This window comes from Lepisosteus oculatus, chromosome 3, assembly GCF_040954835.1.
Source record: "Lepisosteus oculatus isolate fLepOcu1 chromosome 3, fLepOcu1.hap2, whole genome shotgun sequence".
Taxonomy (NCBI): domain Eukaryota; kingdom Metazoa; phylum Chordata; class Actinopteri; order Semionotiformes; family Lepisosteidae; genus Lepisosteus; species Lepisosteus oculatus.
Window position 1 is genome coordinate 73,837,439 of NC_090698.1, and position 16,724 is coordinate 73,854,162.

Here is a 16,724-nt window from a genome sequence, read left to right on the forward strand (position 1 = left end):
ATTCTGCCTAATAAATCACACACCTCCTATAAGCTTATCAGCAATTTGGATATATTTGTGATGTGAAATTCTGCCAACTGGATTAATTTACTAATGGCTTAACCTTCATAGGTTTGTTAGGCTTGCTAAAGAAACTCTCCCCAGTTTAGAAAGTCTCCCCAATACCAGCCTTCGCCTGAAATCCCTACACCCTGAGGCCCTCTCGAAATGCCACCCCGCAGACAGAACTGCTCAGTTTTACACGCAGCAATCTGGGTGATGAGAAAACATTCTTGCCGTCTCCTCATTCGGATTCCTTACTTTATTTATGCTTTCACATTGCTAAAACGATGACGTTCTCCTGCCTCACAGTTTTCCAACAAGACAGTGCAATCACCACTCAAATAACAATAACATGATCATGTTATCATAATAACATCATAATAACATGACTATGGATTTTCTAGGGAATATGCAGGACTGCATGTTGCATGGGATCTATATTTAATAAATCAGACAGCACCTAAACATAATCCCATCCCCAAAATCAACCCTATCCTTCACTCTAACCCTATTTTTCTCATTTACAAGTGTCACAGTTTTATTTAAACTTAGATTTAGGGTTACAGCTCTGGTTAGAGTTAGGTCTAAACTTAAAGGCTTCAGTTAAGACTAACGGAGGGATTCAAAAGAAAGATATATTCTTCCCTTTCATCGTCGCGCAAGACTTGAAACGTGCACCATTCATTGATTAATACACCTAAACTGGGGAGATGACCATATACGAGCTTATATTTTTTTTTAGCCTCGTATCATTTCTTGAAGTCAATCAATATTTCATGAAACCCCGAATCGGGGTAAAGCGGAGACCAAATGGCCAACCATCTTCCACAAAAATGAGAGAAAGCTGTAAATAGGAGAGGGTAACCTATGAGTGGTTCGGCTGTTGTTGGATTTATATTTACATGTTTAAAATATTCCAGAAGAGTGTAGTACAGGAAAGAATCGTCCATTCCTGTTGATTGTTAAATGAAGGCACCATTTCCTTTCAGCCCCGCTGACGGAGATGGCCTTGCCTTGGCCCAGTTCCTGCAGCGCACGGGCCCTTCAGGGACGAAGCCCTCTGCTGCAACAGGCTGCTCAGCCCGTCCAGCCGCCGCCTGTGATATGTGGATCTCTCCTCCTCGCGGAGGCCCCCGGGGGCCGGCCGGCCTCGCCTTGTGCGGGCGCGGGCCTCTCAGGCAGGTAATCACCTTGGCAGCTTGATGGACTGCCCGCTCCCTCCGCCAGCGCCAGCATCCCGCGCGCCGCGCTGCCTTATCATTACGCACTAAGCGCAGAGCTGAGGTTGGCAGCATCGGGGGACGAGCAACACTGACAGAGAACCCCATTAATAAAACAGTAAATAAATAAATAGGTCAGGCCGTGTGGGTGCAGTCTGCAAAAACCTCCAGTGGAAGAGTGCTTTTTTTTTCTTTCCTTGTATTTCTTTACAGCCATCTTACATGCGGGTGACAGCACAGATGCTGCAAGTGCAGCAAAGTTCCTCCTCTGATTACTTTTTTAGTTAGTAACTGTGTGGGAAAAAAAAAGGCTCTATTTCTGTCTGAGTGGCCTAGGGCAAACATTCCTCCTTGCTAATACAACAGCAAGAAAAAAAGTGTCCCATGAAAATGTACCTAAGCACACTGTCACACATTATTAGGTGGTCATAAAATAAAGCAGTGATTCAGATATTATAAATAATTCTATCAGAATTATTCTTTACAATATGACCATTGATATCACAATTTGCGAGCCAACTATGGGAGCTAGGGTATGAGGAGATGGTGATCACAAGGAGGATTGTTGTTCTAAAATAAGCCTCCCAGAAAAGGCCCCCACTAAAAGAAAACAGCAACAATGCAAATGTTCACATTACTCCTATCCTGGAGTCCTTGCACTGGCTTCCGGTCAAATTCCACGTAGACTTTAAAATCCTCATGCTCACCTACAAGGCTCTGCATGGCTTGGCACCTCAGTACCTGTCTGAACTATTATCGCCCTACTCCCCACCTCGCAACCTTCTCTCTTCTAATTCTGCTCTCCTTACTGTCCCCCAAGCTCATCTACATTGTATGGGTGACAGGGCCTTCTCCTGCTATGCCCCCAAGCTCTGGAACTCTCTGCCCAAGGATATCAGAGAGTCACCTTCTCTAAACTCCTTCAAATCCAGACTCAAAACCTTCTTTAGACAAGCCTGTACTTAACTGTTCCATTCTTCACCCCTCTGCTCTTCTTAGTACCACCATCCACGGTCTCCTCTATATATTGTAATTGTGTCTTATCTTGTGTATTCTTCTTATTTATTGTTGTTGTCATCCTGTAAAGAGCTTTGAGAAGCCACCTTTAAAGATGCTATATAATATAAAGTTTATTATTATTATTATTATTATTAGAATGCCCAAATCTTAGAATTCCCCATCCGACTGCCTGGATAGGCTAGTGGGCCTCTGTGTGCTCTGCAGTGATTTCCCTCAGCTGTGCTTGCCCGGGCTTGACCTCGCCGGTGCTCGGCTTGGTAACTTCTCGGCAACGAAGAAGAGGCGGGGGTCACTGAAGACCACCCCCATGCACGGTGCCAACTCGCGGGACGGGGTGCTTGCCATTTTCAAGTATAATTTTTTTTTTTAGCAAACAGGCATCACAAAGATTGATACTCCTCAAAGGACACTGAAGATATACAAAAAATGCACATAAAAACATTGCTGCACAGATCGCGCGACAACAACAGAATAAACCAGAACAGATAAGGTCTAGAGTAAGATAAAGGAGGCGGAGGGGAGGCAGGACTTGCCTTGGCGATCTTCTTTGGAGGTTCTTCCTCCCGGCTGCACAGGAGGGCCGCCCGCTCCTGCGGCACGTCCCACTCAGCCATGAGCCCGCGGCGCGCGCCCTCCTCCTGCTGCAGGCTGTGGGAGCACAGCTCCTCCAGGACCACCTTCACGCCGTGGGCCACGGGCGCCGCCAGCTCCTTCAGCGCTGACCGCCAGTCAAACCGCAGCCCAGCGGGCTGCAGGGAGAACCACCCGGCTCAGCTCTGGGCTCAAGGAAACTGTCCGCCCCAGTCTGTAGGCCATCACAGAGCCCCACTCCAGAACACAGTTTCACATGTCAACAGAGTCAATAGAACTATGGGAATACACATATACATTAGGACTGCGATGTAATAGGAAATAAAATTGGTCATGCAGAATTTGCCATTTAGAATATTAGAATATAGGAAAGGTTGCGCATGAGAGGAGGCCAATCAGCCAATCCTGCTGGCTTGGCAGTTTAAGAACTAACCATCTGGCCGAGAAGCTGTTCCACACACCCACATTTCTTTGTGTAAAGAAGTATTTCCTATTCTCTCTAAATAAATTAATTCATTTTTAGCATCCAGCTGAGACCCAAAGCCCCTGTCCTTTTTATTCTACTCCCGAATCTGAAGGAGTCGTCAAGCTTTTTGAAGACCCACACATCGCTTTGAACATAAAATAAAATCTTATTATCCAGAAATGAAATAAAAGACGGCCCTTGCTTCTTACCTCACTGGCCTGGAGAAGCTGGTCACAGTGGGGCTTGCTGCCCTCTGCAGCAGCTGTGTCCAGCTCCTCGCTAGTCTTCCTCATATCTGTACAGACCAACAAGACCACACATCATGCCTGTTTCAAACACCCTCATTAGCACACCACAATCAAGTCTCACAGCAAAACAAGAGGGTCTTAAAGAGGTTCGGCTTTAATCCAAGCCTATGTGGATTTCACATGGGTGAACTTTCACCTTTATTTTGCTGAAAATCTCATCAGTGGTATTTATGTTTTGTAGAAACTGTAATTTCACAAAATATGATTCACATGACAGAGTTCTTAAAGTGTGCTATCTTTGGTGTACTAGCTAAACTCTTCTCTGGTATAAAACCACCTTTGCAGCAGTTTCTCACTCATGAATGAATACTTTCTGAAGGCACTGTACAGTCGGTCTTCAAACACGAAATCCGTGAGATTGGACTGATCGAATACAAAACCTTTAAATGAATGCAGCAGCAACACCTGTGAGCACAGCACAGCGCTGCAGAGCCTGTGTGGTGGTTTGTATTTTAAGTGTTCAGTCACAAGCAGCTGCTGAGGAACTCTCTCGGTGTTACCCAAGGCAAGTCAATTTACAGTACCGACATGCGCACGAGTCAAACTTCAGGGAAAAATCAAGGCAAATGCTTTACTTTCTGACCTTTAAGCCCATCTGATGAATTTCTGGTAATTAAGTAATTTGATTGCCTGAATTAATGATTTGGATAACTGCCCTTTAAAGGCTGTTTACTCCTCTGTAAATCAAGCATTTCTGCATGTCTTGTTTTTAATGTAACCTTTACATAAATGACTACATGCACCAAAAGCTTTAATTTTAACTTCTCCAGCCCGGCAGAATACTAAAGCAAGCTAAGCGGCAAGGACTCTGAGAACTCACTTGTTTAATTACCATAAAGTCATAACTGCAGGGCACGCCACATTTTTGCAAAAATGCTTCAACACTGACTGGAGACCTCCGGTATCTGTCACGAAGTGCTTTAAAAAGGCAAGGTTTCTGGAACATACTGTAGCTGCTAGACTGGTGTAATCTGTGTGCAGGGAGGGACACTGTGTTGTAAAGATGCTGTCCTTCAGACGGGATGTGAAATCAAGGCCTTGACCTGATCATTAAAAAGCCCAGAGCCCTGTTAGGTAGGGTAGGGGTGGTAACCTGGGGTCCTGGCTTAATCCTCTGAGCCTGTGCAATCGGACCTCCCTGGGGCAGAATGGCTGCCGTAAGGGGGGTTACAGTGGGTCCTTCCTGTATGTACAGCACTTTGGAACCCCTGAGAAGCGCTATATTAAATGCACAAAACTCATCTTCATGTTATTATTATATTATATAGAGAATATTAGCAGCCTAGTTTTTATATGCAACAAATACGTTTGCATACAAGGATTTCACGTGTGTAAGATGTGTATGGTGTGATGAGGTATGATAAGTTCCCTATTGTTTCTGTACTCATTGCTCTGCTTTGGTGGGGTTAAGTCTAGGTAAATAAACCGTCAACGTCAGGTACAGGTGTCAGCAGTACACACTTAATTTTAGGTTGATAGGCTTCTCTACTTTGCTTAACGTTAGTCTCTGTTATTCATACAAAATGTCCATATAACATATAGTCAATGCAAGCAAGAACTGCTGTGATAAGTTCAATTGCCTTGGCAGGAGTAGTGGGCCGGACAAGGGTGGCACTGAGGGGGTCAGCTTGAAACTGGGGAAGAAAATCCCTACAATCTCGAGAGGTTTCCCTACACAATATTTCTGATAAGTGTACAAGACGGGATGAGGTCATTATAAACCACCTAATGAGGCCAATATATTATAATAATATTATAATTAGCCTTAACGTGACCTTGTCCCTTCTTTAATACTACTGTACTAGTGTATTTGCGTGGTAAAGTTTAGATAAAATCTATTTATTCCAGAAAACAGAATCAGCAGAGCCTGTAGTATCGGCGTGACCTACGGACATTGATTCATCAATTATCCAGAACTGAGAACAAAAAGGGTAACATTAACTAAATTAGCTCATTTAGATCAAATATATTTATAGATTTAGCTAACATTAGCTAAAATAAATATTTGCATCTTGAATGCTTTGCTTCCAGTGGTTCTAAAACAGCCTTTCCAGCCTCCTTAAGTGTTCCACATCCATTTGAGAAATAAGGAACGGACTGCACGCTGTACCTCTCTCACTGCCAGGAGCCTCTCCTGCACAGTTAAGAGGAGAGATGTCAGCAGTCAGCTCCTCTGTCCTCTTCTCTATGCACAGCAGAGTTTCCGTAAGCTGTGCGAGAAGCCTCAGCTGGTGTGAGGTCAGGCAGACGTTCCTCCCTTTCCTGGGCTGCTCCGGGAGCACTGCAAGGGAAGCACAGAGAAACTCTTATTGGACATGTTCTGCAGACACTCCGGCGCGACGCCCTGCGCGGTCACAGCCGAGACGACGCTCAGAGGGCACGCCACGGGAATACTCACACTTCCGGGCGCTTCAAGAAAACACTGAAACGTTCAAAATATTTTTTTTCTGTGAAGTAATTTCATTTCCAAAATGCCTCAAACAAGTGAACAGAAAACCTCTTGCCTGTTTTCACTTACTGCATAAATGCATTTAAAACAGGGAATGCTCCTGTGTTAATCTGCTGCATTTGACAAACCAGCCACCTGTGGAATAAGAGCCTCACTCGTGAGAGCCAGTGAAATGACTTGCCGTACAAACAGACGGAAGAACAAATACGCTTGTATGGATGCTGAAATTAGTTCCCCTTGAAAAGGCCCGTGGGACCAGATCATGAAAGCATTAGCATGGCTCTTAAGCTGTCATCTCTAAGTGTAACAGGTTATTCATTTTTAGAGTCCAAATCAGTTTGGGCTTTTTGCTGTGCTGCGACATGGAATGTAACAACCGATGCAACTAAACCACTATAGAGCTTTTCAATTATGACAAAATAATCCCGATGATGCACGACCTGTTATTCTCTAACCCTTTTAGATTGTTACAACAGAGTTTCTTGTCAGTAGGCTACAAAAAGAGTAGGCAACCAAGACTATTCCTGCTTATTACCACTGTTCTGTGATGTGACAGGAGGCCCTTTAATCGGAGGGTCTTGCCCCTTCGTCCCAGGCCAGGATATGGGTGCTGTCTACATGGCTGGGCAGCTTCTTCCATACTCCCACAACCCTCTGTGTAAAGACCTTGCTCCCACTCTCATTCTCAATGCTTCCTTTTAGCAAAAAAATAATTCCCTTACAATGCTTTATGAGAAACATGAGTGCAAATGCCGTGATGTTAATTTGCATGAGCTCAAACTGAGTCCTACAGTAGAAGTGGTTCCGGACCTGGAGTGCTGTCTGCGTGGGGCTGGTATTTTCTCTCCCTGTGTTCGCACGTGTTCCCTCTGGCTGCTCCCGTTTCCTCCCACAGTACAAAGCCATGCTGGTAGGTTGGCTGCCTTCTGGGAAAGCTGACCCTGTGTGAGTGTGTGTGCCTGTGTTTATGAGTGCCCTGCAACGGACTCTTCCAGGGGGTGTTCTGACTTGTGCCGATGCTTGGATGAAGTGGTTAGAAAATGGATGGATGGACTGTATGTATGATTATAATAAGTCTTGTTTTAAATGCAAAATGTCTTGGTAAAAAAATGTACCAGGACGTTCTCTGGCACTTTCATTTTATTTATTTTTTTATTTTGGTAGGGGAATACTTGTTTTTTGTATACTCATGACCATCTACCGTAGATATTCTAAAACTAAAAGCTTTTTAATTGTAAAGAAAATTAATCATTAGCAAAAGTAAACTTGAACAGTAAAGAACAGCTCACGGAGAGCAACAAAGTCTCATTCGCAAAAACATTATTTGACTCTCCACGTGTTTCTTCTGGCTTAAAGCTCTGCTGTGCACGAAAATGAAAATGAGCCACCGGTATGTCTTTCTGTAGTGCCACACAGAGGAGGATCTTGTGTAGTGCTAGCATTCAGCTCCGAAGCAGTTTACAAATATCACAGATCAGCGTCACTGTCAGACACCAGAATCTCTTTTCCCCCCAGCGATGTTCTGCAAGACACACTTGATTCGGACTCGGCTTGTCGGCTCTTGTTTTCAGCTCTTTTGTACGGAGGGCAATGCTCTCCAGATTCCCATGTAGGAGACAGTTCTAGAGCCTAGCAGCAGTCCAAGAGCCACGGCCTGGGCAGAGGGCACACAGAATACAGAAGTCGCTGGGGTCACCAGTCCTACACTGGCTGTACTGAAAGGGGCCCTGCTGCAGAATCTTCTCTCTTCGTTGATTACATATTACATTTTACATATTACAATCCATGTCTCTTGTTTCATACTAAATTCAACAGGATCTGAGAAAAGTGTAATGCATACAAAGATCTATACCGATTTAAAATTTAGGACTTAAAAACAACACCTTTATAACTAATAGTTTATAACACTGTTACTTCATGCATCAAACTGAATTTATGGAGTGGAAACTCATTTTTTTTTCTGCCTGTCTGGGAGTTGCGATCCACTATGCCTGTGCTTTACCGCACTTTTCGCAGTGACAGTGAGATTAACAATTACCCAGAGTAACCTGAAAGGTAGTGGTGTAATCCAAGACCTGGTTAAAGGAAATAACATCAAGACCAATCTAATCATGGAATCAAGAAGCTGAGTTACTTTCTACAACTGACAGGACTCAAATAGGTGTTTGCTCCTGTCACCTAAGCCTTGGTTTAGGCTAACTGGTTGCAAAGAATGTGGCATGAGCCAGTTGTTTTTTCAGATGTCACAATTCTGAAAACTGTATTTAAAATTCTACTTTATATATATAAGTCTCAAAAGAAAAATTTGTGAAAGAAAAGATCATTTCCGCTTCAAGAGACAGGTGAAAATGTCATAAAAATGTCTCATGTGGAACAATGCACGCTCGTTAATGAAGCCCGAAGGGTATCCAAGGGAGATAAAACTAATGGATGGAGCTTTTATTTTTTTAGATCCTTTTCAGATAGTGAAATACAAAAGTGCTTCTGCATGAAAATTAAATTTATCATGCTAGTTAAAGTGCAAACCTTGGTCTCATTTAAAATCTCTAACTAGAGAAGTAAGAATCACAGCATGAAAGAAAAGGATATCTTCTTTCCTCTTGAAGTCTTGGAGTTCAGATAGGCTTATTGACACAATCTTATGATCCTCTACATTTCTGATTTTTGTGAGCCTGTAACGTAAAAATCTGGTCTGTGAAAAAGATTAAACTTAATAATACTAAATAATGCACACATATTGAAAATACAATCCATTTAAGATTTAGTAGGCGATTTCACTAACTCTAAGTCTGAAGACCACCTCTTACTCTTTAAATCTTCTAACTGAACGACACAAACCGAGCACTGTTCTTTACTGCTGGTGTGACACTTTTATTACACAGATGTAACCTTCAGACAAAATTAAATGTCCTGTCCTTCTGAATCAACAGCTACCCAAGAGGTTCAGTATAACAATAGCTATCACATTAAAACGATTAGGTTAATACTAAACTCAAAACACATCTTATGGTACTGTGAAACAAAAGGGTAAATTAAATTTATTGGAGTAAAGGTCACTGCACTACACTAACTTTTACTTTTTACTACTGATTTTAACTCCTGATTTTAAAAAAGGCTTAATCCCCGGATACAAGACAAAATGAGCAGAAGGCAGAAGGCAGTCAAATCAAGTAAAAAGAATTGTCACATTACTGTAGTCATAGAAAGTTATGCTTCAGTAGTTTATTTTTAGAATTGTCATGACTGACAAGAAAAAAACCCAAAATGACTTCCTTTTTACTTCAGTCTCAGTACCTCCATTCCAGTCCTTTTAATTTTGTCTCAGTGCTTGGATGGAGAACCAGCAGCCAGGTGAAGATCACCTTGTGCTTGGTAAAAGGTAAGAATGTGGTTGCCACACGACAGTTATTGTAATTTACCTTTCTTGTCCTTTAAAGACAAGTAGTTTGTCTTGATCAAAAACCATTAGAGGTTAGTGTGCAACTCTGCTCTTCCTAATTTATATCAATGATCAACATTATGGTAGAGTGAGCAAACTGGTCAAGTTTGCGTATGGTATCAAATGAGGAGGATTAGCAAACACTATATAAGCTGAAAATTAAATTCAAGAAGATTTAGATAAAATGTAAAACCTGGTAAATCATGTTTAATGTAGGCACATTAAGGGTTTTACATGCAGGTAGCAAAAACACACTACAAACACAAAATGGGAACACTGAGCTAGAAGAGGCTACCCATGAAAAAGGTGTAGATGTTTAGACTGACACACTATTTACATCCTCCAGATAAGCAATAAAAAAGGAAACCAGAATGTTAGAATATATAGTTAAAAGCACACAATTAAGGAAACCAGAATGCTAGAATATAAAAACAAATAATTTCAATAAAGGTATGTTACGTTATGTTGAAATTGTATAATGCACCACTAAGATCTCATTTAGAATATTTTGTACAATCTCGATAACCACATCAAGGAATAGATATTAATATCCTGGGATCAGTCCAGAAAAGGTGCCCATCCAACAGGCCAACAACATCCTCTGAATGACTCCTTCCTTGTCTCCCTCTGGTGCAGGCATATAACAGAACACCTGCATTTCTCAGACATCAGGCAGTGACCAACAGCTGCAAGCCTGTTTTCACCCATTGGTCAGGTCACTGAGGTGGCAGGTCATTCCCCCACAGTTTTCTGGGAAATGTAGTTCAGACAAAGCAGCCCTCCTGAATGAACCTGCCATCCCATCATATAATGACCAAAAACATGCAAAAGAAATGGCTGAATGTACACGCCATGTGCTTTTTGATAATTTTTTGATAATTGGGCTTTACGTTTCATTTCCCTCAGGGGGGCAAACTGCCCACTACAAATTAAATGAGCTGGGTAATAAATACTGAATGATTTCGGGACACCACACAACGATGCCAATTTCTTTAATGCACCCGTTTCTAGTTAACTTAGCATCTAGTACTGCAGAGGGTATCTGTAAGAGAACACCACCAATTTCTCAGCCCACGTCCACAGAAAGCTGCTGTCTACCTGTCCGTGGTGATTGACAAAGGCACACAACATAGCACTGCCTATGAAGCAAAAGGTTTTGAGAATTGCAAATTAGGCCTCGAATTACATTGATATTCATGAAGTCCAATGGCCGACTGATTCGATTTCTGATTTCATTTGAAAGTTACCCCTTTTTCCTGCCTACTCATGTATGGGCCGACGTCACAGATCATGTAAACGCCGAGGAGGAGGAAGAGAAAAACAGAGAAGTGTGCTTTGCTTTTGAGACCAGCGCCAAACTCGGCTCAGCATCGCGCCCGTCTGTGTCACTGTTCAGCTTTGGATGCTACAGGAATCCTCAAAGAGCACAGCCCCCACCCTGGGCAAGAGAAACCCCTGTGCAGCGGGCGAGTGACCCCACCGCCAGCGCCACCGAGCCTCCATCAGATCGGCGCCGAGAGCCCGCGCTGAGCCAGCTCTGGGAAGGCAAGGAGTGGAAAACACAGAAAAGGCAGAGGAAATCCCCAAACGGCTGTTATTGATTCCGGCGTTTACGGGCTGCTAGTTTAGTGCCATTTACAAAGCAGAGCAGAGGCAGGCAGTGTGCAAAAAGGTAAACAATTGCTGTGTGGCCTGCTGCCAGAACCCGAGCCTGATATATTAAACTCATAGTGAAGTGCATTTCCCCTTTGGGTTGCACTTACTGCCACTTCATTTCCTCGGTGCTCACTCTCTCCTGCGCACAGCCGGCTGCTTGGCTATTTTCTGTCCTTCGCTGACCCCCGAGGCCCAGCTCTACCTAACAGAGCCATTAGTGGAGCGAATTGCATGTGTCTGACATGGCCTAAAACCAATTATTAGATATTTTCTTCCGAATGATGCCCTGGTCTGCTGGGAATGAGCAATCATGCAATAATTTACCTCCTGATTTAATTTTTTTCTCCCCCCCCCCCCGCTGCACAAATTAGTTGTGGGCTTTGCCAGAGCCGCTCGCAGCTGCCTGCAACACGAGTCTCAGCAGCCTCGGCGAGATCCCACTCAAAATTAGAACGAATAACAACAACGAGATAGAAGAAATAATGTGGGGGGGTGTTGGGGAGTGTGAAACGCAGGGAAACTCCAGTTCTGAATCCCAAAGAAAACCCCCTCCATTGACAGGTTTATCGACTACACTGATCGAGCTGCTTGTGCCGACAGGAGACGTCAGAACAACAAAGGGCTGGCAGGGCCGCCGAGCACTAGATCACAGGCGTGCTGGCATTATCCTAGCCGAGAGAGCCTTTCAAACCCCTCTTTCCTCCTGCTCCGGCTCCTGCCGCTGCTCGAGGGGGTGTCTGAAGACTCGAATAAAGGAACTGGAAGACCGAAAGAGTCGCTGGCAGTGCGCGCCAGTGCCTGAGATTTACTTCTTTTTTAATTTAAGAGCTGCCGATGTTTTTGTGTTCGGAGCACTTCAGGGTGTGTTTCTTGGGAAAGGGGAGTGTGGCGGCTCTGTCAGACAACGCTGTCAGGCAGCTCCCCCTTATCGTCTAGCTGGACGTTTGTGCCACAGCAGGGACCTGGCATTTGAGAGGGAGAAGTGGCAAGTTCTGATATCTTGATTAAGCTGCCCTGAGGGGCAGTCAGTTTTCTTTCTCTCTGTTTTCCTTGTATGTATCCACAGTGAAGGCCTTCGCGTTTAGATCCACAAGCTCCTTAGCTGAATATACAATTCATCTCTTATTCTTTTAAAAATAAAAAAAAGAGTTGGCCTTTTTGCCACACTGTCAGGCCGCAGTTGTCCTGTTTGCACTGGTGATAAAAAATAAAGCATTCTCGTTTTTCCAGCTGAAACTGACCCAATTTGCTCAACAGCAGTTACCAAGCTATTTAAATACGCTGTAAGGACACACAGCATGACTAAAGGGTTTTAAACCATGCTCATTGTACAGAAACTTTTCATTCCTTTGTCTCTTTAGTCTCTCCTTTGTCTATTCCAAATTATGATGAAGTGAGAGAGGGAAAACAGTTTGGTGGAGATGCTCATGTATTTATTACCCCTTGTTAGGGAGCTAAGACTAAGGGACTTCGGAGCAATCAAAAGTTCCTCAGTATTAGGATGTAACAAGAAGATATTGAGAGAGCCTTCTTAAAAAAACAAATTCAATAAAAACACATTCCTTCATCTTGTGCTATCTTTATAACATTATGCTAGATTATAATTATAATTATATTGTTGACACAAAGTGCACAATGTCCTGTAATTACTGTAATTGCATACACATGCATGTACACATCATATTCGCATAAACTCCATAAACGATATAATCTAGTGCTGTATTTTTCTGATTAAATATTAACAAGCGCTATTCCTGAACACCCTGAATTCTCTGGAGTCGCACCAATCTCCGTCTCCCACACTTTAGTGCCTGCTGCACAGCAGTGCATGGGCTTTTAGGCGCAGTGTTCTCGAGAAACTGAAAATAGGAGTGTACTGGTAATGTACAGACTGATCCCTACAAAAATATTCACAAACACCTACATATGGTGTACTTTCCTCCTCGCCGGCTGCTCCAGTGAAATCACTGAAAAAAGACAGGACAGTTTAGAGTAACTGATGAGCACGGTGACAGTGCCACCCCTAGCTGTACACACATTGTACAGCTAAGAACCAAAGGTCGCCACTTTGTTTGGGGAAATGTAATTCCCTGTAATTCGCTCCAGTATTAAATTTCCTCCACATACTAAATGACTGGAGCGCTGAGGAACCCTTTCTCACTGAGTGATTCAGAGAGTACAGCAGGTAGGCATTTTTTCTGGCATAGACACATACAGACTTGTGTAATACAACAACCTACAGTACACACTCCAGAATACTGTCTTGCATTCTACATTATTGTAGATACAGTATTGTATTCTAGAAAAAGCATGCAACATAGGCCTGTCCCCACAATTTTGCGTAGTGGATAAAAATGCATCCAGATAAAAACCAACGGAGCTATACTGTACTAGGGCATGGTATGAAATCATGTTCAACAATGGTGAATGTGGATTTGTATTTCTGTACTGTAAAAGCTATATAGCTGAGGAATTCCCAAGACCAGGTCATTAAACACATACAGTAGGAAAGATTTCAGCACAGCTCCTCCCAGGGGTATGTCAGGTTAGGACTGCAATACAGATGAAGTGTACTCCATGCAGAGTACAAAATACTCCATGCACTTTAAAGAAACTAAAGGCCATAGTTACTAAAAGACAGAATGTTGCCATTCTGACCACCAGGTTTGGGTAATATTGAGCACTTACCTCCAAATTCACTAAAGTAATGGTATTTGTATAATTCATTTCACACCTTGTAAATGCATGCTGTTCATACATCTACCTGACAGGAAACAGCATGGAGTTTGCAGACAGCAAGGACATATAAAGATGCTGGAAGAATGTACACAACTAACCAGGAAAAGCACTGCACATGCTTGTGAGGACAGATGATATCATTACACTGAACCATCTTCCCTGCTGGCTAGAGGACCACAGATGCAAAACACCAGACACCCCAGAAACCCCAGACGCAAAACACCACTTTGCATTCATAACTTTGGTACATTTTGTTGATGCCGTACAGGCACATGAGAGCGCCGAAAAATTAAAATGCTTCAAAGTTGTATTTAGACATTTGTTATGTTTTTCTCTATATTATTTTCCAAAGCCAAAGTGAGAAATACTGTAAAAAACTCAAAAAAGCTTCAACAAACCTAATAGCTTTGACATACAAAATAGTGGGCGCAGGAAAAAGACCAAGAAGATACAGAAGAAAACATGGAAGTGACCAAAATACTCTAATTGCAAAATGTTCAAAGCAGAAGCACTGAGTATCCCATTTGATCGGATCCACATGGGTCCAAAAACCCTTCTGTCAATCCGGTGGATTTCCAAATGGATGAAGGTCTATGGTACTGGTACTGTGTTTACCACAATTTAGGATGTGCTGTCAGCACCCCAGGAGCAGCGAGCGTTTTGTAACAGGAAACACGACCACTCCCTTAACGGGTGACAGAGCCCGCAGGCTGGAGGAGAGTCACAAATCCTTCTCCTACAGCAGGAAGGCTAGGAAATTAAGCCTCAATGAACCCTTTACATGTTGAACAAACATGAGTAAATCTAACAGGTATTTTTAACAGCATTCTTTCCATCCGTCTGATTGTTTTGCAACATTCTTTCAACAGTGAGTAAATTTGACTCTTGACCTTTCAAAATGTTTTTTGTGAAAAATCACATTTTAACTGAAAAGCAACTGACTTCTGACTGCTTGTTGTTTATAACACAACTCTCCTGGTGCTCCTGTTCCACAATGCTCGAGCTGTGCTCAATACATACTGTAGGAAGAGTGCTTGCCATGCTCATTGCCGCCGTGTAGTGAAGAAGGCCCTACGTCTTACACATCAGAGGCTCTCAACCGAGCCTGGCGATCTTCAGAGACTGTTCAGAGGGCCAGAGCGAAATGTTTCCATCTACAGAGCGCCCTCTTGAAAAAGCATGCAACGGGGAGAGACTAAAGAAACCTGCCGTGCAAGAAGAGGTCACAACAGTTGGAAAAGCATCGCATTGGCCCATGAAAGACACTGAAGGGCTCAGCTTTAACATGCACACAGCTTCCCCAGTCCAACAGCTTTTCAAGAACAGAAACAATATACTGGGGCTGCTGACTTAAACACTGTTGAGACAATTTATTCATTAATCTGTAGTGCATTTTTAAACATCAGACAATAAGATGCCACAGTTATCTAAGTATGCCATCAAAGAATAGATAAGAAGAATAGATAAGTAGCCTGTTTCCAAACTTTTGCTGTTTAATATACATGTTAAATATCTTTAGAATATATGGCAGAGAAAGACTTCTTAGAAATGGTATTCAAGCTTGCCTGCTGAGGTGAAATACTAAGGTTTAAATTTTCTTTTGTGCGCAGGCAGCCACCTGTATGACTGACTCTGTCTGGAGCTGCACACCATTACTCCCAGGAAAAAGAGAAGAAAGAAGCACAAAGACTCCAGCGCTCACATCCGGCAGGGAACAATGTCAGCTCTTCCTTTCCAGACAGAAGGGTTAAAAACCGTTCAGACAGCCACAGCTCTACATGAAAGCTGTTTAATGGTTCAGTGGTTTGACAGTATCTGATGCCAATGAGTATATTCCCCAGGGAAGGTGCTGTGGGATTCCTTGTCTCAGAGGCATGCTTTAAAAAAATGCTATTTAACTGAGAAAGAAGAGGGGAAAGAAACTGCCTCATCCAAACAATTCAACAAGCAAAGACAAGCAGATCTTCATGATATAACAAAATCAGCCGGGAGGTTATGAGAGTTGGTGGGTTTCTAGGAGGCACAGTTGGAGAGCTTTCACAATCTGGCTGGAAAAGAGGCCACCGAACTGCAATTCAAACAGCAGCAAGCTGGGAATTTCTCTTAACAGGCTCTGCTTTTCCTGGAGCTCTCCACCACAGCGATCGTGCGTGGGACGGGCAGCTCTTGCACTGCCAAACAGTGCCCAAACCATCCACACGGGCAGCTGCCCTGGATTCCAGTTCACAGGGCCTGAGATCAGCAACTGTGCACTGCAGTCTGCATCTGCCATTGGACATCTGCCTATGTTATCGTATTCGCCAATTTAAAAAAGAGGCAACAGGTAACAGGTTGGTGACAAGAAAGGATGGCTTCCAATTGCAAAATTTCAGTTTTGCCTGAACACAGCAATTGCAGCTCACACCTAACGCCACTCAAAATAACACGAACGTGATAAGAACATAGACGCACGCCGTGCCGCGGAAAGAGAGCTCTGAAATAAAACTGTACAGGATATAGTGCTGCACTGTATAGCACAAACACAGAGTGGATAATCACTTTATATCAGTAAATGGATTCTAAAGGAGATCCCTTTCATTGGGTTCTTATTTCTTTATATTTCAGAATAAAAAGGCAGAAGAGCAACAGAAATGTTCAGTTCCACTTTCCGCCTACACAGCACAAACGCCTTCCCCCACGGCCTCTTCTACTGGTGGACCCCTGACTCCCCCCCACCCCCCCCCGGACAGAAATGACTCAGCCCCGTCACTTATTTCTGCGTCCCGGAAGGCAGCGAGCCGTCTTTGAGGATTCT

At 43.2% G+C, this 16,724-nt stretch overlaps 1 protein-coding gene across 7 annotated transcripts in view; it reads right to left on the reverse strand.

Annotated features, from left to right (window-relative positions):
- kiaa0825 (KIAA0825 ortholog) overlaps nt 1-16,724 on the reverse strand; it is a 145,257-nt gene that overhangs the window by 113,229 nt on the left and 15,304 nt on the right. For all 7 annotated transcript variants that reach the window (XR_011189125.1, XM_069187520.1, XM_069187521.1 and 4 more), the window contains 3 exons: nt 5,758-5,928; nt 3,549-3,634; nt 2,816-3,031 (listed from right to left, as the gene is read on the reverse strand). Coding sequence is in view for 6 of the 7 variants with exons in the window: in XM_069187520.1 (XP_069043621.1) it covers nt 2,816-3,031; nt 3,549-3,634; nt 5,758-5,928 (473 nt within the window). In the remaining variant the exon portion in view is untranslated. The remainder of the gene's footprint in view (nt 1-2,815; nt 3,032-3,548; nt 3,635-5,757; nt 5,929-16,724) is intronic.